At 37.9% G+C, this 27,528-nt stretch overlaps 1 protein-coding gene across 1 annotated transcript; it reads right to left on the bottom strand.

Annotated features, from left to right (window-relative positions):
• LOC109212067 (intron-binding protein aquarius) lies at positions 544 to 17,835 on the bottom strand. The gene is made up of 15 exons (XM_019375709.1): positions 17,329 to 17,835; positions 16,735 to 16,877; positions 14,764 to 14,853; positions 12,915 to 12,977; positions 11,986 to 12,072; positions 11,748 to 11,897; positions 11,505 to 11,662; positions 10,912 to 11,146; positions 9,956 to 10,066; positions 7,807 to 8,865; positions 7,477 to 7,716; positions 4,726 to 4,911; positions 3,460 to 4,614; positions 2,514 to 2,864; positions 544 to 1,505 (listed from the first exon to the last, which is right to left on the bottom strand). The coding sequence occupies exons 1-15, from the start codon at positions 17,615 to 17,617 to the stop codon at positions 1,215 to 1,217; spliced, it is 4,608 nt and encodes a 1,535-aa protein (XP_019231254.1). The 5' UTR covers positions 17,618 to 17,835; the 3' UTR covers positions 544 to 1,214.

A 27,528-nucleotide genomic window follows, 5' to 3' on the forward strand; every position in this document is an offset into this window, starting at 1 on the left:
CAATTTTTTTTACAAAACGGGCGCAAGTTAAAACGTGACCCAAAAAACGAGTACAGATACAAATCCCCCAAAAAGAAGTGAATTATTCTGAGGGTGGCGTTGGACCATTTCGACACGGTCCAGCGGCCGGCAGCTATGAGAACGTGGACACAGGAATGGCAGCTGACTGAGATATTTTGTTAAAGAGATTATAATAACAATAGTTACTCCATCTTTATTTGACATGACACGTTTAGTACGCGAGGAGATTATTTTTTCTAGAAGATGCTAGAGAACAAGTTGGCTATTGGAGGAAGATAGAGAAAAGCTGTGTTTCACAATGTAAAATTGGGATGTAACGTTTTAATTTTTAAATTATATGAAATGAAGTTAGAAGTTTCTTAGGTAAAAGATAGCATTTCATAAAGACCCACAAAGGGTAACAATAACAATAATAACGACAATAGCAATAGTAATAACAATAATATCACTTCTATATTCCACGTTACCCAAATCAATTGTTTTTATGATGAGAAGAGAAGTATTTGATTTGATAGGTTGAAATGTGGAAAGATGTGTTTGAGATCGCCGAAACTGAAATTTAAGTGTCTGCCAGTTCAATGAAAGCTTAAGCTTCAGAACAACCGGAGTTAGAAGAAAACAGAGGATAGAGATTTTAACAAGTAAAACAAGGCTTAATATCATAATACCTACTCTCAAAATTGGAGAATTTTGGCAATAATTTCCGGAAATAAGTTACAAAACGTTAAGTCATTTTACCGTCCACAGGCATCCCTGAACTCAGCTGGTAAGTGAACCAATGAGGTTGCAGCCCCTCCCCAGCCGTATGCACAACAAGAAACTCAGTGTCTTGATGAGGATCTCGAGGTGGTGCGGTCCATGCCCCAACCGCACACTCTTCCCCTGGGTTTTCCCCACCTCCAATCTTTACAGGAAAATTATTTTGATTTACTGCTCATATCAGTGATTACCACCTACGAAAACACAATTCCACTACACATTCTGCAACCAAGTCACGGCCTGTGGAGCTTAAACCGTGCTGCTTGAGGAAGTCGAATGCAGCCAACATAACATTGCATTTGCAGCTGTTCCACGACATCTGGTCTTTGACCTGACAACCTTTTAAGAGATCTATACAACTTGGGGCCGCTAGTAATGATCATATTTTACATCTCAGTGGCAATCAAGTTAACATGGTGGGGGAATATCTTATATTACTCTTCCATCTTGCTTTCCACATTCAAGTTGTTCTCTATGTCCATTCTGCCACTATCAACTCTCTGGTCCTCACCATCAACCTCTCCATTTGAATGGCTTGCAACTAACATCTCATCAGGTGGAACCTTCGTGGTTGACTCTGATGGTCCTGTGTCATGCGCGCCATCTTCAATAGCTGTCTTATCAGTAGCCATGCGATTGGATAGGGACATTGCATTCTGCTCCACACTTTGCACGGGGACAGATTCTGGATAAGAAGGATACTCAATATGGCTCATCATCCGTGCCTGTGCAGAAGATACAGGGAAAAAGTCGAGCACCAAATTATGAAAAACGTAAGACTTCTTTAAAATACAACAACGACGACAACAACAACAAACACAGTGAAGTCCCACATGTAGGGTCTTGGGGAGGGTAGTGTGTACGCAGACCTTATCCCTATCTTGGGAGGGTAGAGAGGTTGTTTCCGATAGACCCTCGGCTTAGGAAAGAAGGAAAGAAATAGTAGAGACAAGCACTTCTTTAAAATACCATGATAAAAAATTTGGGCAAGCACTTGATTAGATTTCAAAGAAAAGGGCAGGCCAGTGCACAAAGTATCCCGCGTTTACGGAGAATCTGTGAAGGGCCACACCCTGAGGTGTGTAATGTGGGCAGCCTACCTTGTCATAGTGGCTGAGTCCACGGCTGAAACCTGTGACCTATAAATCACACGGAGACAACTTTACCGTTGCTCCAAGGCCCCCCTCAGAAACATAATATGTGCGTAAAAACTGTAAATTAAGAAGCATCTAGGCAACATTGAGAAGTGACGAGGAGGCCTCTCAGGTGTAGAGTTGAGCAGAAGGCATAAAAAGAAGGAAACAAATATCTTAAACTACACAAACAAGAGATGAAAGAACAGCTCCATGACATTTACAGCATTTCTACCATTTCATGTTGACAGGGGACTGCACCAACATACACCATCTTTTAATCAATATTACGTCTCTAGATTTCACAAGACACCCAAGCATGTCACAGTATGGTACACCATCCAATAGTATATTACTCTTTCTTGGTAACTTGTGAAGAAACTTATACTAAGTACAGCAAAATATGTAATTGGCAACACCATCATATACCATCTTTTAACCTGTTTGTCCCAGGATATCAACGACATAGGAGACATCAAACTATTCCCATTGACTAAGGTTTTGAATCAAATCCACAAGACTAAGCTAGAAATGCTTCAAGCTTCCAAAATATGTCATCCAAAAATTATCATCCATAAATTGCAGTCAGAGAGAGAATACCTGATAGACCTGATGCATCTTGAAATTCACAATGCCCTGCATTTCCTCAGGTCCACTAACAAGACTGATTGTTCCAGTTTCTCCAACAGGACGATTTGTCAGGGATGTTGCCTCATCAACATTGAGGGCGAGGTGGTCAGGTCTCTCTAAAAGAAGCCGAAATGTCGGTTGAAGTTCATAGCATTGTTCAAAAAGAGAACGTCGACAAAAAACATAAAGACCCAGACGCGCACGGGACATTGCAACAATCAATCTTCTGACATCACGAAGGTGGCCAACAAAACGCGTACGGACGAGAGACAATAAGATATAATCATTCTGCTGACCTTGAAACTTATCAACAGTTGTAACCTATACCAAAAAATTAACATAAAAATTAATACATTCAGAGGGAGAAACCATAAAGCATTTATTAACAACTCCACCATTGTTTGTTGTGGGGCCCCCTTGAAACGATAGAGGAAAGCATTCATTCCAAAATACACTGACATGTTACACTTTAAGACATTTGAGGTAGTATTCTACCTTACTGTCATGTTTTAACTCAACTTCCCCTTTTTCCAGAGTACCCCCCCCCCCCCCTTCTTTTTTACCCAACGAAAGATGCCAATGAGAAAATAAAAAAGAAAATGTTGTTTTCCAAGTTAAAAGAAGATCTTCACTGGAACTGTTCAGAAACTTCCAAAATACAGACTCACATGTTATACTATTGATGACATTTTAGGTAATATCCCACTCTTTTTTTTTAATAAAGATTATCCCGCTCTTAAAGATCATGTTTCAACAGAACCACCTCTTTTCCCACGATGGCCAATCCCCCTTTCCCGAAGAAAGATGCCAATGAGAAAATAAACTAGAGAATAATTTGCTTTCCAATTGTAATAAAGAAAAAATGCCAGAAACTGAAACAACTAGATACAGCTCAAAGAGGTAACAGTATATTTACCTTGTGTGGTGGACCAATAAAGTCATAAGGGACACATCTTCTACTTATAACATCACGGATCAAAAGTTTCTGGCCGTTGTAAGTAGTCAAGATTGATATCTTATTCGCAGGATATCCAAGTAAACGCATATACATATAGACACTGACTATGTATTCAGCCTCTCCCTCATTCTGATAGAACCAGGGTGAAGGGGCACTTTCACCTCTGCCATTGTAATCGGGCACATCTACCAACTGATAGTCATATGAGAACCCAGCATTTGCTTTATGAAAGACCGCATTCTCCTTCACATAAGGCAGATCCCCCAGTTCTCTGTATCTCCAATTGTAAAGCCGAGCTAAACTTGGCCGTGCCCTACCCTGCGCATTCAACTCAATATATGGAATCCCTAGCCTAACAAATCTTGTGAAGAGACTCTGATCCATGTGGCTGTACTTCTGAAAAGCCATATTTTTCACGACAGGGGGCAATTGATGATGGTCACCAATCAGTATACAGCGTTTAAGCCGAGCATAGCCATCTTCCTGCCTCTGAAGCAACATAGGGATGAAAGTTTCAATTTCCAAAATTTGGGCACTTTCTTCCATCAACAGGTTGTCATACTTGAAACCCACTTGAAGAAAATCCTTCCTTTTAAGTGCTGCATGGGTGCAGGTCATTGCCACAATTTTTGCCTGTTTGGTCATCAGGTAATTAGATCGATCAACAGTGGACTTGAGTAATTCAAATGCCCTACATTCTTCGAGCTCTTGAAACATCGTTTTCAAATGACGAAAGCACCCCTTAGCTGCACGCATGTCCTTCTCGAAGGACTGACCCGCGAAAACTGGCTGGGGAGTATTAGAAAAAAATTCCTTAAAGGGAAACCGGTCCCGAACAAATGTTGGTTTATCTTGATTTTCAGCGCAAGCAGCTAAAAATTGTTCCCACCGTGAGTATACATGAAGCAGCCAGAAGTATCCTGCAGTTTCACATGTATAACCAACATCCTCGGGAAGTTGAAGGGACCTTGCGAGGCGCTCAACTTCACTAAGCAGTTCTAGCCGCCGAACAAGCATGGCATTCACTCTTCCCTGACGACTGAAGTCAAGATCAGTTGCTAATTCTTGTTCTCCCTGACCAAGCCGGAGAAGATAGCGAGCTGGTACATCTCTCTAAAGTAATTACAGCAGTGGAACGCCATTATTAGTTACAAATTTTTTGCAAAAATTGCAACAAAATCATATTACAAATGCATAAAACTCAAGACCCAGAAAATATCTTACTTGCATTATCTTCTCAAAAAGATCATTTAAAGCTTGATTAGAATGAGTGATTATCAGGGTCCGTTGAGAAGGGCAATTATGATAGAGAACATTCAAAATCTGCACAGCCGTATCAGTCTTTCCCGTACCCGGGGGACCCACAACCATGGATAAACCTGGCTGAATGCCTGAGATAATTGCTCCAACCTACATAGGCCAAAGATAGCAAAGATTCCAGAATAAACTAGTGGAACAATCAGAGTGATTATTTAAACCAAATTAACACGATCAGACTTGAATCTTAAAAGAGACAAGCTACAAGGAAGAATGAAAGAGAGCAATAACTTGAAGTCGAAGATACTTGATCTGATTGTATAGAAGTAAGACAACGAACAGTGTGAGAGGAGCACCACAGATTTTCACTCTGTTTTTCCTCTGATCTTTAAAACAGAAACCTTGAAAATCAAGTATACCTCAGTCGCAAACTAATTGGAGCCGACTATGTGAACCATTTATGTTCACTATGCTCTACTTAAGCCTGTTCCTTACCAATACTAAACAATTGGTCTTTTAAGGCAAGTTAGGGGTTATCTACAACTAGAGGTTCACTAATCTCAAACTTATCCCCACACCAATATACAAGTCTCTGACCAAATTGAAAGGACCCCCCAGTGCAACAACTAATTCTTGATCACAACCACGCCCTCCATCTATTATTTGTTTGGAACTTTTCATTTATTGAGCTTCAATTAGACCAACTTCCAAATCTAAGTAAGACTAGACCAATTCATGTATTTTGAATCTCGGAAGCGGAACATGCCAAAAAGCTTGGAACAAATGGAAGGAATCCTTTGCTTCCATTGTGTTTTTTCCTAAGATAAATTTGCCTATATCTCAAATGACGACAGGTATTTGAAGATAATCTCTCTCCGTGTGATTGATGGAGAGTTTACCACGAAATGTTTTTTGCTTAACAGGTGTTACCGGTATAAATAGGACAATAGCATCCTTCTTATGAAACTTATCATTCCAGGATAATATAACAGCAAGGAGGTGCTATGATAATTTATAGGTCGTCTGAAGCCAATTCTAGATATAGAATGTGTATCCAACATGTTTTCCTAGTTGCACTCGAACAACCACAGCTAATAGAGATTGACGTGAATATGTCTTGATTTGGGAATGCCATTTTTATACCAACAGATCCAAAAAGCATAAGATTTCATGGGTGAACCTACAAAATGCTCTTTCTTTTAACTCCTATTAGAATTTTAAAACAACCGTTGAAACCAACAAGCATTACCAAATTCGGTATCTTGAAATTTAACACAGTTAAGCAAAGAGAAGATTCACCCACTTGAGCAGAAAGTAAAAGCAAAAGAAATGAAAAGATAATTGGGCAAAGTACAAGTCCAAAAACAAGATTAAAGTGAGTCTCTTTAATCCACAACTTGCTTTTTATGTAAGTTGTGCCCAAAGGATTCAGCACAAGCATCATAATTCAGAACTTTGAATACTTTTTCCCAATTTGCAAAGACGAGTTCATCTTCAATCTGCATCTACAAGAGGCACTGAAAAATATTCTTTGTTTACCACAGTATTATAAATATAACCAATAGTAGCACAATGCCATTCCAACCTTGGGGCACATACTCAACACCATGACAACACCGATGCATGGTATCCTTCATGTTAGACAATTCCTCCATTAACTAAATTACTACCCTTCTTAGGCCAGGGCATAAAGGATCCCAAGCAATACAAACTTGACTCAGTTATAGGAAAAAAGGTAGATAGTTGGGTTATTACATATCACTAAAAGCAAGATTTACTGGCTCCACAAGCACATATTAGATTCAGCCTTCTCAGGAACCAAGTGATTATCTCTTTAGAAGGCAGGAAACTGCCTATACCACAACCCTTTTTGTAATCCAACCTAAATAGTAGAAAAGAAGAGCCAAAACCACATAGGCAGACTCAAGAACCCATAAAGCATTCAGTATGACGTTAGCAGTCAGACTCAAGAACCCATAAAGCATTCGGTATTACTACAATGTCATTTTTAAACTGATAGTTAACTATAAAAGTCATTCTATATTTCACTTTGCCCCTAGAATCTGCATATTTCGTATCTGATCAAAGACTGCACACTCATATTAGACAATAGTGTTTAAGCATTCGGCTAGCCTTTTTTCAAATATGAGAATACAAATGACAGCATTGTAGAAATTAGGGGACCTATGAGAATAAGAATAAGACAGCAAAAGTAATAGAATTCGATAAAACACAAATAAAAACAATGAGGTTATACAACTCCGTATCATAGGCCAGATGAATTGTAAATGGAAGAGTCAATTAGAGGTTGAATAGGCATCCAACATAGAGTTAGCTGGATTGCTGCTATATGATGATGTTCCAGTTTATACCCTTCCTAGAAGGTGCCGAGCTGGAACTAATAATAGCATTGTAAGCCAGATTTTGCTCAGTGATGTAGATACAGTTTTGTTTTCCTTTTCTTTTTTTTAAGAACTAGCTCTTTGAGTCAAAAAGAGTTAGTTGTGTACTTGGTAAAGTTGCTGCCATGTGACCAAGAGATCACGGCTTCGAGCCGTGGAAACAACTTCTTGCAGAAATGCAGGGTAGTGCACCGGGCTGCCCCTTTTTTAATTTAAAAAAATAATTTATTTGACCCAAAAAATGCAAAACAATGAGGATAACATCTGAGAAAATAAAGAAATTAGAACCATAAATCATGTATGATGCGATAAGCACCTGTGTTGGGGTAAATCTAACTGAGTTCCGCTTTGGTTGATCCTGAGGATATGGACCTGGATCAGGAGGGATATATGCTTCAACAATAAGCTTGTCTCTTTCAGAATGAACTTCTGGCATAGTAGACTTCTCACTCCCCGGAAGAGCATGAGCTTTCCCTTTCAGACTCCTAGGAAGCTTAATCTTAAAGGGGGGACTTGGTTGCAAGCTTTCTATGCCATCTTGGTTAACGAAGCAAACCTGAACAAAGAAGATGAGGAGACAGAGAAAGACATGAGTACAATGAACACCACGACATAAGTACCACAGAGAAAGAATGACAATAAATACCTGATAATCTGGAAAACACTCCCTAACATGATCAGCATTTAGGAAGGTATCTTTAAAATCCACTGTTTCAAGGAGATCTGGCATATTAGTCCACTGTGCTGCAGAAGGATTTCCATAGCCCAAAAATACGTCGTGCAGCCAGTCAGGAACTATGCATGTTTCATTCATCAGATCTCTTATGGACTCTAAGATGGCTTTGAAATTGTTCTCCTTCGGTTTCCTCCTCATCAATATATTAAATGTACCATAAATATCTTCTGCACCTTTCTCTGCTATATCACCAACATCCATATGGTATTGTGCTGTGTCAAGTGCAACAGTAACAGTTCTAAGATCTCCTTTTGGGGGTTTCCACTCGTCCCGCTTAATTCTCCCAGTAAAATCGTTCATTAGAGTTCCCTCCTCATCACGCAACTCAATTATTTCACAGCCGCGCACACACTGAAGACCAAGCCTCTGTGGTACAGTTGCCTTAGCAGCCTCTTCGGCACTGAGAGGCTCAAATGAAGGACGAATAGAAAGTAAAAAGAGAACGTCGTGCTCTTTAAGTGCATTCCATTCTGACCTTATTTGTGATTTGTAGCTGGAGATGCTGAAAGTAACTTCTGCTGTTACAGCAGATGGCTTTACTTCACCTATATTTGGTTGTTTTACTGAGGTAATCTTAAATTCTTTAACTGGCACAGCCATTCTCGACCAACCTCGAAACGCCGCCTCTCCTTCATTATTGATATAAGCAAGGAGATGTGGCACAGCTTCTTGGATGTCCTCACGGATTTCATAAGTTGATTCAAGGCGAAAGAGGTTGAAGTTTCTAAGCAGATAGTCATGAAGTGTCAAAAACTGTAGATTGAGCTTTGGAAGTGCCAGGCATCCTTCCCCAGTGTAGTTGATACTTGGTACAAGGCTTTCATCCCACATTATTTGCTCATTAGGGTAAAGAGGAAGAGCATTTATGGCCTCTTTCTGCGACTGCTGTCTCTCAAAGAATGATACCATTACTTCAATTAAGAAATCAACTCTATCTGAACATGGATCATCTACTGATATCAGTTTTAGCTGCAATACAGGTGGAGGTATCAGACAAGCAATAACAATCTATTTTTGCAGAAGATAATTACTCGTGCTACCGTGGAGATAGGCGAGTATAACTACCATAGAGATAAAAGAGCAAAAGCACTAATATTGAACATTTAGCAATAATAACCAGAAAGCAATTATAAGGTACAAGATGAATTTACTAGGCCACCAACTGCCCGTCTCTGACTTAGCAGTTTAAGCTGCACAACCCGACATGATATCAGTCCGAAAGCATACAGCAGTGGTAATCTGTATTCTATTTTTCTAATGGAATACTAATCTGCATTCTTTACAAATATAACTAGTAGGGGTTGCTTGAGAGGCAGCTCTCTAAATAGTTAAAGATAAGAGAGCACACACAGACCAACTGCATATCAAACAACATTATCAGAAATCCACTTCAACGGAAAAACATATTTTCTAACAAACATGTCTTAGCTTTTGCCATGGAGCTAAGCAAATCGCCTACAGTTCTAGTCATCTGCCTTATATTCCTTTTCTTTTTTGGTCCTTATAGACCTCAATGCCCTGAAATGAACAATCATTCACATGTGCGATTTTCTATCTCTGAATCTTATATCTCCACAAGAAAGTGATATACCTTTTGGTTGTATCCTCATTGTATAGTGTGCTGAGTCATTAACTGTCAGAAAAGTTGATTTAATCATCGTCTAGATGTCACTACTTCAGCTGAAATCTACTTTTCATAGAATTTGAGATAACGAGGTACAATAATAGAAGCTATACAAACATGACTATCAACACCGTCGAAGAGAACAAAACACAAGGGTTTCAGCATCCTTCAACAGCTTTAGCACCCAGCATTCTAACTTTTACAAGACAAGTAGTGCACCTAAGTTCTTGGTAGATTCCAACTACACAGAAGTTCCCCTTATCGAAAATATCAAAAGGATGAACTCTAACTTGCACTCTTTATAATTTCCTCTTTAATTAGTAAACTTGCACACTTTATAATTTGTATATAGAAGAACTTCACATGATAAATAATGAACGATGATCCTATTTTCAATGTCATATATCGGAGATAGTAAAGAGCCATTTCACGAACCTTCCGGCATACTAAATCTCTCAGCTCGTCAGGAGTAAGCACAGAAAGTTTCTTGGATAGGTCAGCACGCCTGTTTATTGCACCAACATTTGCCAATGCAAGTTCCCGTAGCTGCAGAACATAGGGGGGAAAGAGAGAGAGAGAGAAAGAGAGAGGTAACAAATTAAATGTGATATAGTTAGATTGTCCCAGTGTTCTGAAAAGCGCTCACTTCAGCGCTTAAAGCGCGAAGCGAGACCTCGGGTGCTTCTGTGATGTGAAGCGTAGCAGGTTGAATAAAGCGAGCGCTTCTGCAAAAAAAGCGAGAAGCGTAAAAGCGACAGTAGCGACAGAAACGAGCGCTTCTACATATTAAGGGCTGCCAACGTTAAAAAATTTAAAAGTTTATCAAGTTCAAGCCCAGGTATGTGATTTCCTCCTCCTCCTCCTCCTTCTTCTTCTTTTTCTTTTTCTTTCACTATTTCAATCCAAAATAGCAGCGAAATGCTGGCAAATTTTTTTTTCTCTTCAGTTCTTTTTCTCATTCTCTTCTTCATCTTCTTCTTCTTTTACTTTCACTGTTTCAGTGACAAATTGCAGCGAAATGCTGCCCAATTTTTTTCGTTTCAGTTACTGCCATTTTTTTCGTATACTTACTGCAATTTTTTTCATTTTATTTAATCTTGCAGAAGAATAGGATGCTCATTTTGTGCTTTAATTGATGCTACTCTTTAGTTTTTACATCGAAGTATGTGTTGTCTATGCAGTATTTATTTTAATATCTTTTTTTAAAAAATCCGCTTCACTTCAAAAAAGCGAGCACTTCGCTTCTCGCTTTAAGCAAAAAGGGGCTTGTCGCTTTTCCTCGCTTCACGCTCTTCACAACACTGGATTGTCCATAAAATGACGCTATCTTAAAAAGAAACAATATCCAGAGCAGTTCATCATCATCAAAAGGAACAGAAATCAAAACAGACCTTGGGTATCTTCTTAAATGCAAGGAGCTGGAATGACTGGAAACGGTCATAATGAGCCTGAACCACTTCATCATCAGTCATTTGTCTCCCTAAATGATCATCAATTTCAAACCCTTCATAGAACTGAAGTAAGTCAACCAGCTGGGCAAAAAGTTTTCCTTTTTCATGCCTATAGAGAGCACTTAAATGACATTTGGCAACCACAGCAACATCAGCAACAACAGGCCTTATATATCTGCAGAACAACCAAATAGAAATAGCAATGGTGAGAAAATGGTACCTATTTGGAATAAATCTAGTGTTGATAAATGACATAGCAAATATAACGGTGGTAGTGAACGTCAGCCAAACTGAGAAGTACCAAGCTCCGCAAAAAGGAGCACAATAAAGAACTAAATAATTTTATGCGCTTTAAGAGACTTTTAATGTCTCCAAACTTCAATGTCTTATCGGTATACCACTGCACAAAAACTAATCACTTTGTATCTGAGTCCACACCGTACATGACACTCATGTTTATGTGTCTGCTACATAGCCAAGCATCCTTTAACTTTCTCCATCGGAAGCTATTCTACTACAGAGAGCATTATTACCTTCTAGTTGGCAGTTGGCTCAATAGATCAATGAGGAACTCCATAAATCGTTCACAGTATAGGACAGAGGCATCATTAACACCTTCAAAATCATTTGTGATATCCAAGTGATCATCAACCTCAGTGTTTGGATGAGGAAAAACGTTGCAATCAAGAACCTGATCATGGCGAAGGAAGCATCAGAAATTTTCTGCTAAAACAAGCTAGAAAGAATGGTGGAAAGACAGGTCCTTAATCAGATACCTCAAGAAACTCTTCAATTAGATGTCTCAAGAAATTCACTTCTAGCATATTTGAGGGATCAAAAGATTCCCCTCTTTTAGCTGCCTCCTTGGCTCTTTTTGCAATCTTCTTCCATTTCTTGATTAGATCAGGGTTAAGACACAGCTCCATCTGTTCTCAAGAAGAATAATTATTATTATAAGAAAACGAGACGGGATGAGGAAAATTCTACTCCATTTAGTAACACAGTACAAGTTACCTGAAATCGACCATATGACAAGCAATGCCAACACTGCAGACTAGCTAATCTCAATACCTTTTTGCTCACTATCTCATCTTCTAAACTCTGAAAGAACAAAAGTAGTAAATAATTCATCGAAATAAAAATAAATGACAACATAAAAAAGAGTACAATCAATAACATTCTCAGAAACAAAATAGGAAAATAATTGTACAACGGCCATGAATTATGTACCAGGAAGCAATGCAGATACCTAACAGTCACTACAGGAAATATGCTTTTTTATTGGTGAATATAAAAGCAATATGCTTTCCCAACATTCAAGATGCTATAATTTTTCATTAATTTTAAAAGAGAAATGGACCTTAAGCCAAACTCAACCACAAAAGATAGCTCAAGTGGTAATGGTTGTCCAAAACCACATAAGCAAACTACCACAATAATACTAACCTACCACATACCAAGGGCTGGATATATGGAGCATGCAGTAACATAACATGGATAACCAATATAAGGTAGCCCAACATTAGAGATGGGTTTTGGCTATACCATGTTGAAAAATGGCCTTCGGGACTAATGCAACACCCCACAAGCAGAAGGATTGTTCAAGACCATATATGACTTAAAGAAATTATAATCCATATAATTAACCGTGCAATTCTAACAATGAGAAAATCGATTATATGACTTATAGATACATTCAACATCGATATAGGTTAAGAATAATTTTGTAAGGCTAGGAAGAAGAAACATGGATGTGTCCAATCTCATATGCTGGTAGAGCAGGGAATATATATATTTGCCCATACTTCATAACATTTATGATCTAAAATTAGAGAAATAGATTTAAATTCAGATAATGTAGAAAAAGAAGTCAGATCTTCAAGGTGAAGGGAAATGGAATCAGAAAATTAGAGTAAGATTCACCAATAAGTATGTAAATGTACCTGGAAAGCATTGATCATGAAAAGTAGATAATTGATTTTCTCAGCAATTGTCAAGCTTCTACCCTGCAGCCAGGTCTTAAACTGTGAGATAAAACAACGAATAGCAGCAGTAACTTTACCACTAATGAACTACCAATCATTTTTTCACAATCTATCAATGCACTAAAATTTTCAACCATATGAAACAGCCGCAATCAGAAAGTAATCTTAAAAATGGAACAGTTTACCTTAAGAAAAGAAAATACAACACGAGAACCACAGTCTAGCATGAAAGTGTCGCACATCAACCAAATTAAGAGAAAGAAAAAGTGACCTGGAGACCAAGATGAACGGAAACAATAGCTTTCTAGCATTCTAATGCATCATAAACAACTTCCACCACGAAATCTTAGAACACCAAAGATGCATGATAAAACAAAAATACCAAAAGAATCCATGTGATCACTGTTACGTACATACGGTCATAAAATCTTACAAGACAAAAATTAGTCATTGCTGCTGACAATTATAAATTCTTGTTTACCACTCTGCAAAAGATTTCAACAACTGCTCAAAGATTTTGGACAAACAATAGTTGCCAGTGAAGTTACACAAAGAGCTGAAAAGTATGGGCTTGTTACATAAAACTCGGGATTAGTCGTAGTTGTCATTTCTCTTCCCTGATTAAGTAATACTTACATAACCTACGCAGGATCTATGTATTATTTTATGCGTGATATAATGTGAAATAAGAACAATTGTATTAGCAATACCAGTCGAAGAGCACCTAAATAGACCATAATTCCCTTAAAGATGACTTACCTTTGATGTAAGGTGTCTTATTTTAATATATCTTGTAATAGCAAAATCCAAAATAAGAATATTTTTTATTTAAGAAAATCAAGATATTAACATATAGTAAGAATTCTTAACATTATTGAATTTAAGAATTTTTGTAAATTATACCATGTATGCGTGTAGCAATTAGCAGTGCTAATTACTGATTTTATCCATAATCCCTGCATAATGATCCGTCTATTGTTAAATGACATAACATAACAATACCTATATTATGATCCCTGCACAACTAGCCCGTCAACCAAACTATCCATACGCAGTAGATATGCTAACTCTGCAAATTCCATGGTTTACTAACACTATATATAGAACCTAACAACTAAATAATTGTATTCTCAAGGTAAGTTGCAAGTCAAAGTTTGCAAGATATGAACCCTAGACTTGACCATAAGGTGTGCATTATTTTGATCGTTCAGCAAAGTAGACAGCTAACCTATGCATTTTTCAAGGGTCTCCATACCATAAGAGGTGTTTGTAAAGTGGTCATGCGCATTTAGCCCCTGTAGATTGCCATATTAACTTTTTGGATTTTGTAAGCCCTTTTGCTTTACCCTAGTATTTCTTTTCTTTTTTGTATCAAAGCTGACTCTTTCCCCCTCTTGTACTTCTTGCATCTTCTTGATGCCTTTTTCTATAAAACTCATTACTTCATCAAAAAAATAAAGTGGTTACGCGCATTCGACAAAAAGATATTGTTTTTATCCTTTGCCTTTGTTTCTTTTCAGCACTCTCACTTTCTAGTCACATCAGAGATAGAGAGCACTGTGTTGAGGTAGATTCTTATTTTACACATTGCAAATACTGTGGAGCTAAACTTTTCCTACTGATCAATCATCCACCAAGGATGAGTTATTATTCACATTAGTAGCCGAAAAGGAGTTACTGATGCTTATAAAGCAAGTTAAAATGCAGATTCAAGTGAGAAAACAAGCATTTTCGATAGAACAAGCATTACCAAATTACTTGGATACCTAAACCACTGAAATTCGTTAAGCCCAAGACAAAAACAAACCTCTTTCAGCCGAAGAATCCTATCAAGGAATGCCTTGAACATATCCTTTCTATCATAGAAGCAGATCCATGCAGCCACATTCTCCCGAAACTACAAGTTGCAAAAAATATTTTGTAACCAGTGAGAAATAACGTGCAAAGGTTAAATAAAGGAATCATAAGCATTTGCAAGATCCTTATTTGAAGCTATTGCACATGACAGACCCTAATTTTCTGCTAATGCAGCCAAATATCTGACTAACTCTATTAATAGAGTTAAAATATTCCGTCTTTCATCATCTTATAAGTCAAACACGGCTTTCCTTCTATTTAACTTGTAGGAAAAAGAAACAGAGACACCAAATTCTGTGGCATCTATTATGGCGGGGTTCCCGATCAATGTCGGGAATGTTATGTCTAGGGTGGTCATGAGGGTGACCGATCATACCCCTTCCTAAACTTCCTTGCAATGTATTTGGAGGACCAGGACGTGGAGAAAAGGAAGTTTGACGTGAAGGTGAAACCAAAGATGCCCTTTTCATGGTACAGCCTCAAGGCTGATGACAACCCCAAAGACAAAGATCCTAAAGGCAAAGCCACTACTTCTACTGGCCAGTCTGAAGAGCCAGTAGTAATAGTGCCTTCTTCTCAGCCTCCCACAGCCACACCAGATATTACCTCCGGACCAAAAAGTAAAAATATGGATATGTACTCCAAGACTAATAATTATAAGCATTAAAAGCAAATATATGGATAAAGAAATTGAATTTTTTTACGATAAAGCGAAATATCAATTATTTAATGTCGCATTTTCAGGATTACACTCATTAGCAGGGAAAAATATGCCTTAGAGCCTTGATGCGACACTAAAGCGCCCACAAAGAGAGGCGAAGCACTCAACATGTTTTGAGCCTTGCTTCAGGGCTTAAGCGCGCCTTTGACAACACTGCCTTAGTGTTTTTCTTAAAATACACATGTTACCATTCTTAAAAAAGGATATGCAGAGTAAAAGAAAAATTGAAGTATTTTATTCTCCGTAACTGCTGTTTCCTTGTGAGTTCTTTTTTTCTCTACATTTTATATTGTTTTGTTTTGGCCTTTTGGGTTTTGGAGGGGTTGTAATTCTCACCAAGAATTTCCACTATTGCGCTTCACTTGGATTTTTTCAAACTCCTTTTTCAAAGCTAACAAGGTCTTGTAGATTCTTTTGACAGTTTCATAGTTGGGACAGGGTTACAGCTCCAATTAGAGTGGGCGTGTTGAGTATTCTTATGCTGGAAATTTATAGCTGAGCATTGATGGAAACGTGGCTGTGCAGATTTGCATGTGAAGAAACAACTATATGGGCTCTAACTGCCAGAAGTTCAAAATCGATAAAAGCAGTCCAATTCCTAACTGAATTGCATTTGTGAGATTTTGAAAGACATGAATATCATAGTGTACATATGAAGTATGGTTGTAATCAAACAAAAGATTGACGGATTTATGGATGGTTCTTAAGGAAATGTTTAAACATAGGACAAATGCGTGGAAAGGGATTATGAAGGAGAAAATGACATTAAAATGCTTCACGGGATTGTTGGTAGCAAAGGGTAAGAAGTAAAAAAAACTCTGAAAGAAGATTTCCCAAATTTATCTGTTGTTACAAATTACAAGAATTCCATCGTAGCTCAACTATTAAAAAGGCGGAACAAAGGTGACCTTGGATGTTTCTTTTAGGAGACCCTAATAACACAGAGAGGTTGAAGAAGTGGAAGCTTTCTCTTGGAGAAAGGTGTAATCTGTAAGTGTCGTGCAGTAACAGATGCTATCAGATGGTAGACATTTTTAGTAGAGGCTGTATAGTATTATAAGTTGCTTTTTGCAAAAACATGGTAAGAACATGCATCATCTCTGTGTATAATAGCTTTGCCTTGTTATTGTGAGCACCCTAACAAGCAACAAGAAATTCCAAGTAACTCAGACGAGCCCAAAAGTAGTAAAAATAACATACCTTCTCATTGACCATCAGTATCATTGACATCACATGCTCAAAGGAAGAAGCCTCTGGATCAAAATTGGGCCAAAGATAATTCTCCAAATACTGGCTAACCTCCAATATCATCACCCTCTGCAGCGGAACCGTCTTTCTCCCCCCTTCACACAAACCAATATCAATTATCATCAATCAGAATTTATTCCTACGACCGCCTAATCACAAGACATCATCACACTAGACTATTCCACCGGGTACCTGCTACCTCCCGATACAGGTACCAGGTAACTCTATCCACCAAGTCAGCTTGGACAAATGGGAAGAAATCAACTAGTGTTTGTTATCTCCAAAGGGAACCTGGGAGCTCATGGTTCTCCAGCCACTTCATTGACCACTGGGCCACACACTTGGGTGCCACGTGCATAAATATATTACTAGACACAGACATTAATAGAAACAATAGAAACTCATATATCCAAATATGTTTTTATAAAATTTAGTCCTTTGTTGACTGACTTTCAGACCTCAGTCGAAACACATACTGATCATCATTTACTTTTTAAGAATAAAAACACAAACACTAAAACGCTTCTTCTAATTTCAACAACTAACCTTTTACAGTGAGCTCCGTGTCATAAATTTCTTTGACGAGCTCAGGACTAAAGGGCTCCTTCTCCCCAGTTTTGGCCCAATTAGAAGCAGCGGTTTTAGTCAAGCGGTCGCGTTGGATCTCGGCAAGGGTTATGGAGCTAGGAATGTTCGAACCGGGCTTCGACTCCGGCGGCTTGTCTGTTACTGAAGGCAGCGTTTGCTCCTCCGGATGCGGTAATGCTTCCAGCGGGTACTCAGCTACGCGGTGGCGCCGGAAATCGTAGGTTCCGGTTCCGTAAACCTTAGTCATTATTGGAGTATATGAATTTGAGCTTTGGAGGAGAAAATTTAGGGGATTTGGTCCTGGTATGAGGTTCGAGAAACTTGTAGGGGAGGAGAACAGTATGGTTTATGGTGAAGAAAGGTTTGGGTTTTGAAGATTTTTGCAGTCACTTCAGAGGAAGTGAAGGCGGTGAAGAAGAAAGTGCAGAGCTAACTTGAAATTTTTAGTTTCGACTTTCGACTTTCGACCCGAACCGGCCTAAACCAAATTTATTAAAAATAAATACGGAAAGAAAATTAAAACAAAAAATAAAAATCAAAACAGCTCAATGGAAACAAAAGAACCTCTAAAATTGTGGTATTATTAAGAAAGAGAACAAAATAGAATAACAGAGACAAGATATATATATATATATATGAGGAGAATGAAGAAGTTATTTTATTCAAATGTGTTTCTTGTGTGTCTTCCATAGGAGAATAGCATCATGTTTATAGGTTACAAAATATCTTCTCAAATTACATGTATTAATGAACTCATTCATTTGGTGTATGAATTTCCAAAGACAGTTACGGAAAGAACATTTACATACACTAGAAGTGACATCCACATACATTGGATTTATAACACTCCCCCTTGGATATCCATAGGTAATGTTAAAACCTTACTAGGAAAAACCCGGTGGGAAAAAGCCTAGTGAAGGAAAAAAATAGTACACATATCTTGTAATACGCATTGAGTGCTGCCTCATTATAAACCTTACCAGGAAAACTCAATTGGGACAAAATCTTTCTTAAGGGAAAAAGAGTATAGCGCGTATTATACTCCCCCTGATGAATGCTTTAATTGATATCTCGGAGACGACGCATTCCAATCTTATGTCTCAGCTTCTCAAATGTTGATGTTGGCAATGCCTTAGTGAATAGATCTGCTAGATTGTCACTTGAACGGTTTTGTTGAACATCCATCTCACCATTTTGCTGAAAATCGCGTGTGAAAAAGGACTTTGGTGAAATGTGCTTTGTTCTATCTCCTTTGATATATCCTCCTTTAAGTTGAGCTATGCAAGCAGCATTGTCTTCATACAATATCGTTGGAATCTTCGTTTTTAAAGAAAGACCACACAATTGTTGAATGTGTTGAGTCACTGATCTCAACCATACACGCTCTCGACTAGCCTCATGAATAGTTATTATCTCTGCATGATTGGAAGATGTAGCATCTAAAGTTTGTTTTGTTGAACGCCATGAAATAGTTGTACCTCTACAAGTAAATAGATATTCTGTTTGAGGTTGGGCTTTATGTGGATCAGAGAAATAACCTGCATCTGCATAACCAGTCACTTGTGAATCGGATTCATAAGAATAAGATAATCCCATATCAACAGTCCCTCGGAGGTATCTTAAAATATGCTTAACACCATTCCAGTGTCTTGTTGTTGGAAAGGATCTAAATCTTGCTAATAAACTTACTGCAAAGTTATATCTGGTCGAGTATTATTTGCAAGATACATTACTGCCTTGCACTAAGATATGGAATTTTATCACCAAGAAGCTCTTCATCATTTTCATGAGGTCGAAATGGATCTTTATTTATATCAAGTGATCTCATAACCATCGGGGTACTCAATGGATATGCTTTATCCATATAAAAACGCTTTAGGATCTTCTCGATATAAGTTGATTGATGGACAAAAATTCCATCTTTCATATGCTCAATTTGTAGACCAAGACAAAATTTTGTCTTTCCAAGATCTTTCATTTCAAACTCTTTCTTCAAACAGTTACTGCTTTTGGAAGCTCCCCGAGAGTTCCAATGATATTTAGATCATAAACATACACAAGGATTATAATAAATTCTGATCCAGACCTTTTTATAAAGACACAAGGACAAACTGGATCATTCTTATACCCTTCTTTCAGCAAGTACTCAAGAGATTATACCACATTCGCCCTGGTTGTTTCAATCTATATAAGGATTTTTGAAGCTTTATTGAACAAGTTTCCGGTAAACCTTTGTAAGCTTCAGGCACTTTAAACCCTTCAGGAATTTTCATATAAATTTCGTTGTCTAATGTGCCATACAAATAGGTTGTGACAACATCCATCAGAGGCATATCAAGTTTTCATGGCTGCCAGATTTATAAGGTACCTAAAGGTGATTGCATCCACCACGGGAGAATATGTCTCCATATAATCAATGCTAGGTCATTGCGAAAATCCTTGTGCCACAAGTTGTGATTTATATCTAACGACTTTATTTTTATCATTTCGTTTTCGCACAAAAACCCATTTATATCCACTGGCTTTATTCCTTCAAGTGTTCGAACTATAGGTCGAATGCTTCACGTTTTTCAAGTGAAGTTAATTCTGCTTGGATAACATCTTTCCATTTTGGCCAACCATTTATCTGTCTACATTCATCGACAGATCTCCTTTCAATATCCTCATCTTGTTCATTATTTCAACATCAACATTATAAGCAAAAACATTGTCGATAATAATATTATTTCGGTTTCACATTTTTTCCGTAGAGACATAACTTATTGAGATCTCTTTATTTTTATTATTTTCAGGTACCTGGACCTCCTCTGACGTCTTATCATTTGTTATGTCACATGGCTCTTTTTGATCAATGTCCTCCATAATATGATCCCCTGGATCATTCGCTCCTTTTCTCTTTCGGGGATTTTTATCTTTGGAAACGATTGGTCTACCACGTTTCAAGTGTGGCTTAGACTCATTTGTATTTTTAGATTGTCCATCCGGGATATCAATTCGAATAGGAGCATTAGCAGCTGGAATATGTGACTTTGTCACTCTTGGTAGGTTAGTAAATGCATCTAACAGTTGATTTGAAATATTTTGTAAATAAATTATCTTTTGAACCTCGTGTTCACGTTGATTTGTTAGAGAATCTAAATGACATAGTGATAATGCATTCCAATCTATCTCTTTTTCCAACTGCTTATTCTCTACCCCTAATGTTGGGTATACTGATTCATCAAAATGGCAATCAGCAAATCTTGTCGTAAATAAATCTCCAGTCATAGGTTCCAAATATTTGATAATAGAAGGAGATTCATACCCAACATATATCCCCAATCTTCTTTGGGGACCCATCTTTATGCGTTGTGGTAGAGCAATTGGAACACATACCGCACATCCAAATATCCTAAGATGGGAAATATTTGGCTCCTGGCCAAAAGCTAATTGTAATGGGGAGACTTTATGATAACTTGTGGGCCTGATCCGCACAAGAACTGCTTCATGCAAAATAGCATGACCCCATGCCAAAATGGGAAGTTTTGTTCTCATAAGCATTGGTCTAGCAATTAATTGGAGGCGTTTGATCAATGACTCCGCTAGACCATTTTGAGTATTATTACCCCAATTGATATACAATAATCATTAAAGGCCTGGGATGTAAACTAACCAGCATTATAAAGACAGAGTGTCTTAATTAATTTGAAAACTGTGCTCTTAATCTTATTAATTGAGCTAGTAACCACGCAAAGGCCAAATTGCGGGTTGATAACAAGCACAATGTGACCATCTTGTAGATGCATCTATCAAAATCATATAATATCTGAATGGTTCACATGGAATGTGTATGGGCCCACATATATCACCCTGTATACGATCCAAAAATGCAGAAGATTCAACTCCAACTTTAATTATTGATGGTCTAATTACCAGTTTGCCTTGAGAACATGCAGCATAAGAGAACTATTTAGTTTGAAGAATCTCTGGTTCTTCAATGAATAGCCATGTGAATTCTCAATTATTTTATGCATCATATTATAACCGGGATGGCCCAATCGGTCATGCCAAATAATAAAATCAGTAGTAACCCCTTTGTTTACTATGGCATGTGATTCGACTACACTAATACTAGTGTAGTATAATCCGGAGAAAAATGCGGAAAGTTTTTCAAGAACATACTTCTTTTATCCTTTTATTGTAGTAATATAAAGATATTCAATCTTTCCTTCATTGGTGGTCTCGATATGATAGCCATTTTGGCGAATATCTTTGAAACTCAACAAGTTTCTTTGAGACCTACTACAATATAATGCATCATTAACAACCATTATAGTTCCTCCTGGTAGTAATACAATCGCTCTTCCAGAGCCCTCAATTAATTTTATACTACCAGATATTGTTATGATATTGGCTTCTTTCATAATTAAAGAGAAATGTCTCATATCTCTTAATATGATGTGCGTCGTAGCACTATCCAGAAGACATATTTCTTTTTTATTATTCATACGGCCAACTGAAGACCGGAAGTTTTCATATAAAGAAGAAAAAAATACATCATAAGTAATACATCAACTTTATCATGATTATTCATAGGGCCCGCCTCAACATCATTTGGAAAGGTCAAGTTAGTCTCAACCTTATTTGGTTTTCCTTTTATGGAGGCTTGATAAAATTTGACAAAATGTTCAGGCATACAACAAATTCATGCCAATAATTTTTCATACCGCATCGATGACAAATATTACCTTTGCCTTTTGAAGGATTATTCTGAGAACCCTTATTATTCTCTTGTTATAACGACCATGACCATGGCAATTATTATTTTGCCCCCTGCCACGCCCACGTATATTTATACGACAACGATAATTATTTTGTCTTCTTTCAGACTTTAGATCTATCGCTACCAGATTCGCTTCTGGAAATGGAGCTGATCCAGTGGGGCGGCCTTCATGATTTTTCATTAAAAGCGCATTATGTTGTTCAGCCACCAAAAGACATGAAATTAACTCAAAATATTTCTTAAAGCTCTTTTCACGGTATTACTGCTGTAACACCATATTTGAGGCATGAAAAGTGGAAAGAGTCTTTTCCAACATGTCCTCATCATTCATAGGTTCCCTACATAATTTTAGTTGGAAATTATTCTATATACAATAGTATTATATTCATTTATGGTCTTATAATCTTGTAGCCATAGGTGCATCCACTCACGACGAGCTCTTGGCAATATCGTGGCCTTTAGGTGGTCATATTGTTCCTTCAAAGTAGTTCATAATTGAAATGGATCTTTCAAGGTTAAATATTCACTTTTAAACCTTCATCGAGATGATGGCGCAGGAAAATTATGGCTTTTGCCTTATCCTGACTTGATGCTTCATTTCCTTCTTTAATAGTGTCATCAAGATCTTTAGCGTCAAGGTGAATTTCAGCATCAAGTACCCATGGCAAATAATTATTCAAAGAGATGTCAAGTGCCACAAATTCAAGTTTTGACAAATTTGACATAGTGAAAATTATCATTGAAAATAAGTGAATTAGAATTATAAGAATTATTATCAATGAATGAAAAAAAAATCAATGCAGAATATAATCGTGTATTAACATTCTCTGTATAATTGTTAGAACAAACAATTAAGTGTAGTGCGATGATGAATTAGTGCTTAATATTACATGTAAGAACTTTAGACATGTAAGTATATTTCAGAGAATAAATTAGTTGAATGAATCTCATTAATAGGTACTTGTATATTTTGTTCTATTTGGAAGACGTTTCAAATAAGTTAAGTGGCATAAAACTAGATGATATCAATTCTGCCAAGTCTCAGTAATGAATATGATTCATCTAATAGTTAAGTCATTAATTTTAAAATCATTAATTAGTTTGTACACTTAGGTGATAAATTCATTGAAGATATGTTTAAACCTTATGAAAATTTTACAAGAATTCCTTCTAAATGCCCTGTCATAACATTTGGATGTGGGATTAATTAGCCTAATCATTGTAATTTAATTTAATACTTATCTATTTATGTGTAGGTTTAAACTTCTTCGTAGATTATATAATAAAATAACAATTTAACCGAAGCTTATTGTTGACTTATATGAGTCCACCAAACTATAGAGTACCTGGTCCTCTATGGGACTGATACGTAGAATGCAGTAACGACTGAATGTAAAGAAGGCCAGAGATTTTCTATGCGGAAAAATCCCACACAAGGGGATCAAAAAACCACGACCTACACCTGTAGGCTTTAAACTCAACTAACTTGTAATCTACCTATTACAAGTCACTTTGCGAACTCCCTTTTGCAAAGACTTCAAACTAACTTGTGATGCACCACCACAAGCCACTCTACAACTCTCCTAGTTACAGAGGATTTAACTTATGACTATTTCTAGTCACAACATAAACTCTAAAGTTTACGAATTTGGTTTGTTCCTAAGATAGCGCTTCTAAGAAAGCAAACTAGGAATTACAATGAAGAACAATTAACAACATTACAACTCAACTATGGACATACATAAGACTCTGTTAGAAACTGATCCTTAGTGGAGTTGTCTTCTTGTTCTTGACACACCAGTGACTTCAATGCTGGATGAACTTTATTAAGCTTGTGAGAATATCACTGAATGCACGAAGGAGGTATGTCTTGCACCAGGTTGTTTTATCACAAAAGATATCACAATGGGTAGTGATGTCAACTCTTGGTGTACTACTTCTTCCAGTGAGAGGTGACTGCTGCACAGTCTGCACATCCACTTCCGGCAGTTGCGTTCCAGCTGGATAGTGGGCTTTGTACTTCCTGTCAGGACACACCAACAGACCAGGTCCTAGTTATGTTCCTCTTCTGTAACAGTTGCCAGATGATCACTTTCTTCTGTCACGTTCCAGTTGTGTACTTGACTTGTACTTTCTGTCAGAGAACCCTGAAGCAGCAGGTCCCTGTTGTGTTCCTCTTTATCTTGATTGCGTACAGTCATTGACTTGCTTATGTCGGAGAACCCTAAAGAGCCATATCATCAGGTCCCTGTTGTGTTTCTTTCTTTGCTGATTTTCAGGCTTCGATTAGTTCACTTAAAATGTATACCCTGTGAGCCAGGTGCTCTATCTGGTTTTTCATGACAAGTTTGTTAGATCATCAAAACATAAAATACTGAAACCAACCCATCAATTTCCCCCTTTTTGATGATGACAAACTTAGGCATGGACGCTATTTGTTTAGAGCAAAAATAACCAGATGAGATGCCAGTAGTTCCCCCTTAGTCTAAGAGCTCTATTCCATCATCACACTTCCCCCTAAATATAAGCTCCATCACACTTAAATTCCCCCTTAATGTAAGCTTAATGTAAGCTTTCTTTTCTTCCCCCTTTTGGCATCATTAAAAAGGATAGACATAAAGAAGAGCACCAGTAGAGAATAAGCATAAAGAAGTTCAACACAACTAGCTCATGCCACATATGTGCACACAACATGACAGAAAAGAGAAGCCAAAGGAACATAGGATTTGTACAAGTAACGAAAAAGGAGTTGTTTCATTAATGTTTACATTGGACCGAGTAATTTAGGAGTAGTAATGGTTAAGTACAATATGCCATCATAACAAAAACATGCAAACAAAAGTAAAACAGCAGCCACAGGAGATTGTAGCAAAAGTAGCTTGACACAAGGAAGATCCTATGGGGTACTAGAGGAAGGAGGCTTGGAAGAAGAGACATCCATGGTTTTAAGAACCAGATCCAGTCTAGCATTTGTGGACAATTGTTCTTCAAGTAATTGAGCCCGAAGTCTCTCATTTCCTTTGTCAGTCGTGTGATCTCCGCATGTGCAGAATCTGGTCCTTTAACTGCTTGACTTAGCTGAGTTTCAAGTATGGCATTTTGAGCCCTCATCCTTCTTATTTCCTCAAAGGCTACATTTTGAGCGTTGATTAGCTGAGAGATGGTCGAGATGCTTCCACCAACCTTTTCAATACATTCACATTCTTCTAGAGTGGTCTTAGAGAAGGTCTGCTTGCGTGTGCCCACTCTGGGATTCCCCAAGGGAACCTTATAGAATCTGAACACCTGAGTGAGGAGAAAGCCATAAGGTAACCCATGATTTCCTCCCTTGAAATTTTCCACTTTCTGCATATGGTCTATCATGATTGTAGGCAAATTGATTGGAACAAACTCATCGAGCGCTTCCATCAGGACCATGTCCGATCTTGTAGCAATAGAGCGCCTCTCAGAGCGAGGTAAGAGCACTTTATTGACCAGTTCAAAGAGAAGCTGGTACTCCGGAAGCAAGACCTTCTTATGCACCTGTTCCCCCTGTAGAATACCTTGTTCTTTCATGATGGCTCTTCGAAAGTTTACTCCACAGACACCCTTAACTGAGGACATACCTTCACACGGAATTCTGAGAATTTTTCCCAACATCGAAGTGTCTAGTACAATGTCTACTCCATTTACAAGCGCACAAATGTGATCCCCCTCAACAGTGAAAAGAGATGCGTAAAAAGTTTGTACTGCATCTTCGTACACCAAAGGCATTCTCTCTTCAAACAAGTGTTCCCATTGTTGAAATTCCACCATCTCCAGAATTTGTCTCATCCCTGTCATCTCTGAAATTGCTGGATCAAATGTACGACCCCACAACACTTTCTGAGTTCTTAACCTCTATTGCCAAAGACCATTATCACGGGTAGCAGACCTTATTGTACCAGGTTCCTTAACTGTTTCCTCCTTTTGTTTGCTAGACCCTTCATCAGACTTTCCTTTCTAGCTTGTCATTCCCACAGTATTGTCCTCAGACACAACTAGCTTAGTTAGACTCCGTTTAGACTTGCTACTGTACCTCACAGATAACCCTTTATGTTTCTCAACAGTTTCATCAATGACCCTATTTATGGACCGTTGAATAGTTATAGATTGCTGCACTGAGGAACCAGGTTCCTTGGAGGCATCTTGATCTACTTGGTTTACTGACACTCTTTTGATGAAATCCTTTGGATTCATTTTCCTCTTTTTCCTTGTCTTGACACTCTTCTTATTTCTCTGAAACGAGGACTCAGAACTCTCTTGCAGTAGTGACCTGATAGTGAGTGATTTGGAGGAAGACTCTAAGAGCTTGGAGTGAAAGGAAGGTGTAGGAGTCGGTTTGCATGGAAGAGAATCAGGTTCATCAGAGGGTTTTTCTGAGAATATCTCACGAGCTAATGACTCGAGGAGTGCTGTAGTTCTTACATCTCCTAGGAATGAAATTTCTTCCCCTTGGTACTCAGATGAGAGATATACTCCTTCATTCATCACACCCTCAGCAGCTATAGCCATTATGTTATGAGCTGTTTCCTTTTCTGGTGACTCCTTGAGAGTCATTGAGTCCAACATGGAGGTGTTCAAATACTGGTCAGGATCATCCTCAGGGGCTTCTGATACTTGAGGAGTACAACCTCCTGTGTGATCTTTGATGAGATCGCAGGATTGGCTAGACATAGGATTCTCAAAATAATGGTAAACAGGATTTATCAAGAATGGAAAAACCGTAGGAGTGGAGGAGGAACCAGGAGTTGGTAAGGTGGTAGAGGATGTGAAATAATGGCACTCTGGGGATGATTTCAAGAATAATGAGGAAGCGGGAGCGATGTCAATGGTGGGAGAATAAGATGATTTTTCGATCGTCATTAGATGAATACTTGATAGGCGAGTATAGAAAGAGACGAAGAGAAGATCCCGGTTGTACAGAATAGATGAAGGTTCATGACTTGCCTTGAGAGAAAAAGAGGGTTTTATTGGAAGAGGGGCTAATGATGAGTGGAGAGCGAAACAGGTTCTGAACAGTTCTAAAGAACGATGGTAGGTTTGTGGGAAAGTGTTACCGTGCAGAGGAGATGAAAGGATTTGAAAGACAAGACATGACACGCAGACACTGAAAAGTCAGATGATGTGGCATTTGAATTAATTTTGTTACACACAATTTTTTGTTTTATGAGGGCATGCAAAACAAGCACATTACTACTAACCTGAGATACAAGCATCTGATGCCAAAGCAGTCTTTTGAACAAAGTTTTAGCAGCTTCCCTCTCGCAGTTCGTAGCCATACCTTTAGATTCTATGGTCATCATGCGTGTTTACCTATAACGGTATTGATGTGAGTTAGGCTTGGTCAGAAAACACTTTAGCTACTTTTACCTGAT

The sequence above is a fragment of the Nicotiana attenuata genome, chromosome 1 (assembly GCF_001879085.1).
Source record: "Nicotiana attenuata strain UT chromosome 1, NIATTr2, whole genome shotgun sequence".
Taxonomy (NCBI): Eukaryota; Viridiplantae; Streptophyta; class Magnoliopsida; order Solanales; family Solanaceae; genus Nicotiana; species Nicotiana attenuata.

Coding starts and splice junctions, on each gene's coding strand:
- LOC109212067 (XM_019375709.1), bottom strand. CDS start 17,617: ATGACTAAGGTTTACGGAACCGGAACCTACGATTTCCGGCGCCACCGC. Junction 11,663..11,747: donor TAATTGAAGAGTTTCTTGAG/GTATCTGATTAA, acceptor CGCCATGATCAG/GTTCTTGATTGCAACGTTTT. Junction 4,912..7,476: donor TTAGATTTACCCCAACACAG/GTGCTTATCGCA, acceptor TGGCCTATGTAG/GTTGGAGCAATTATCTCAGG.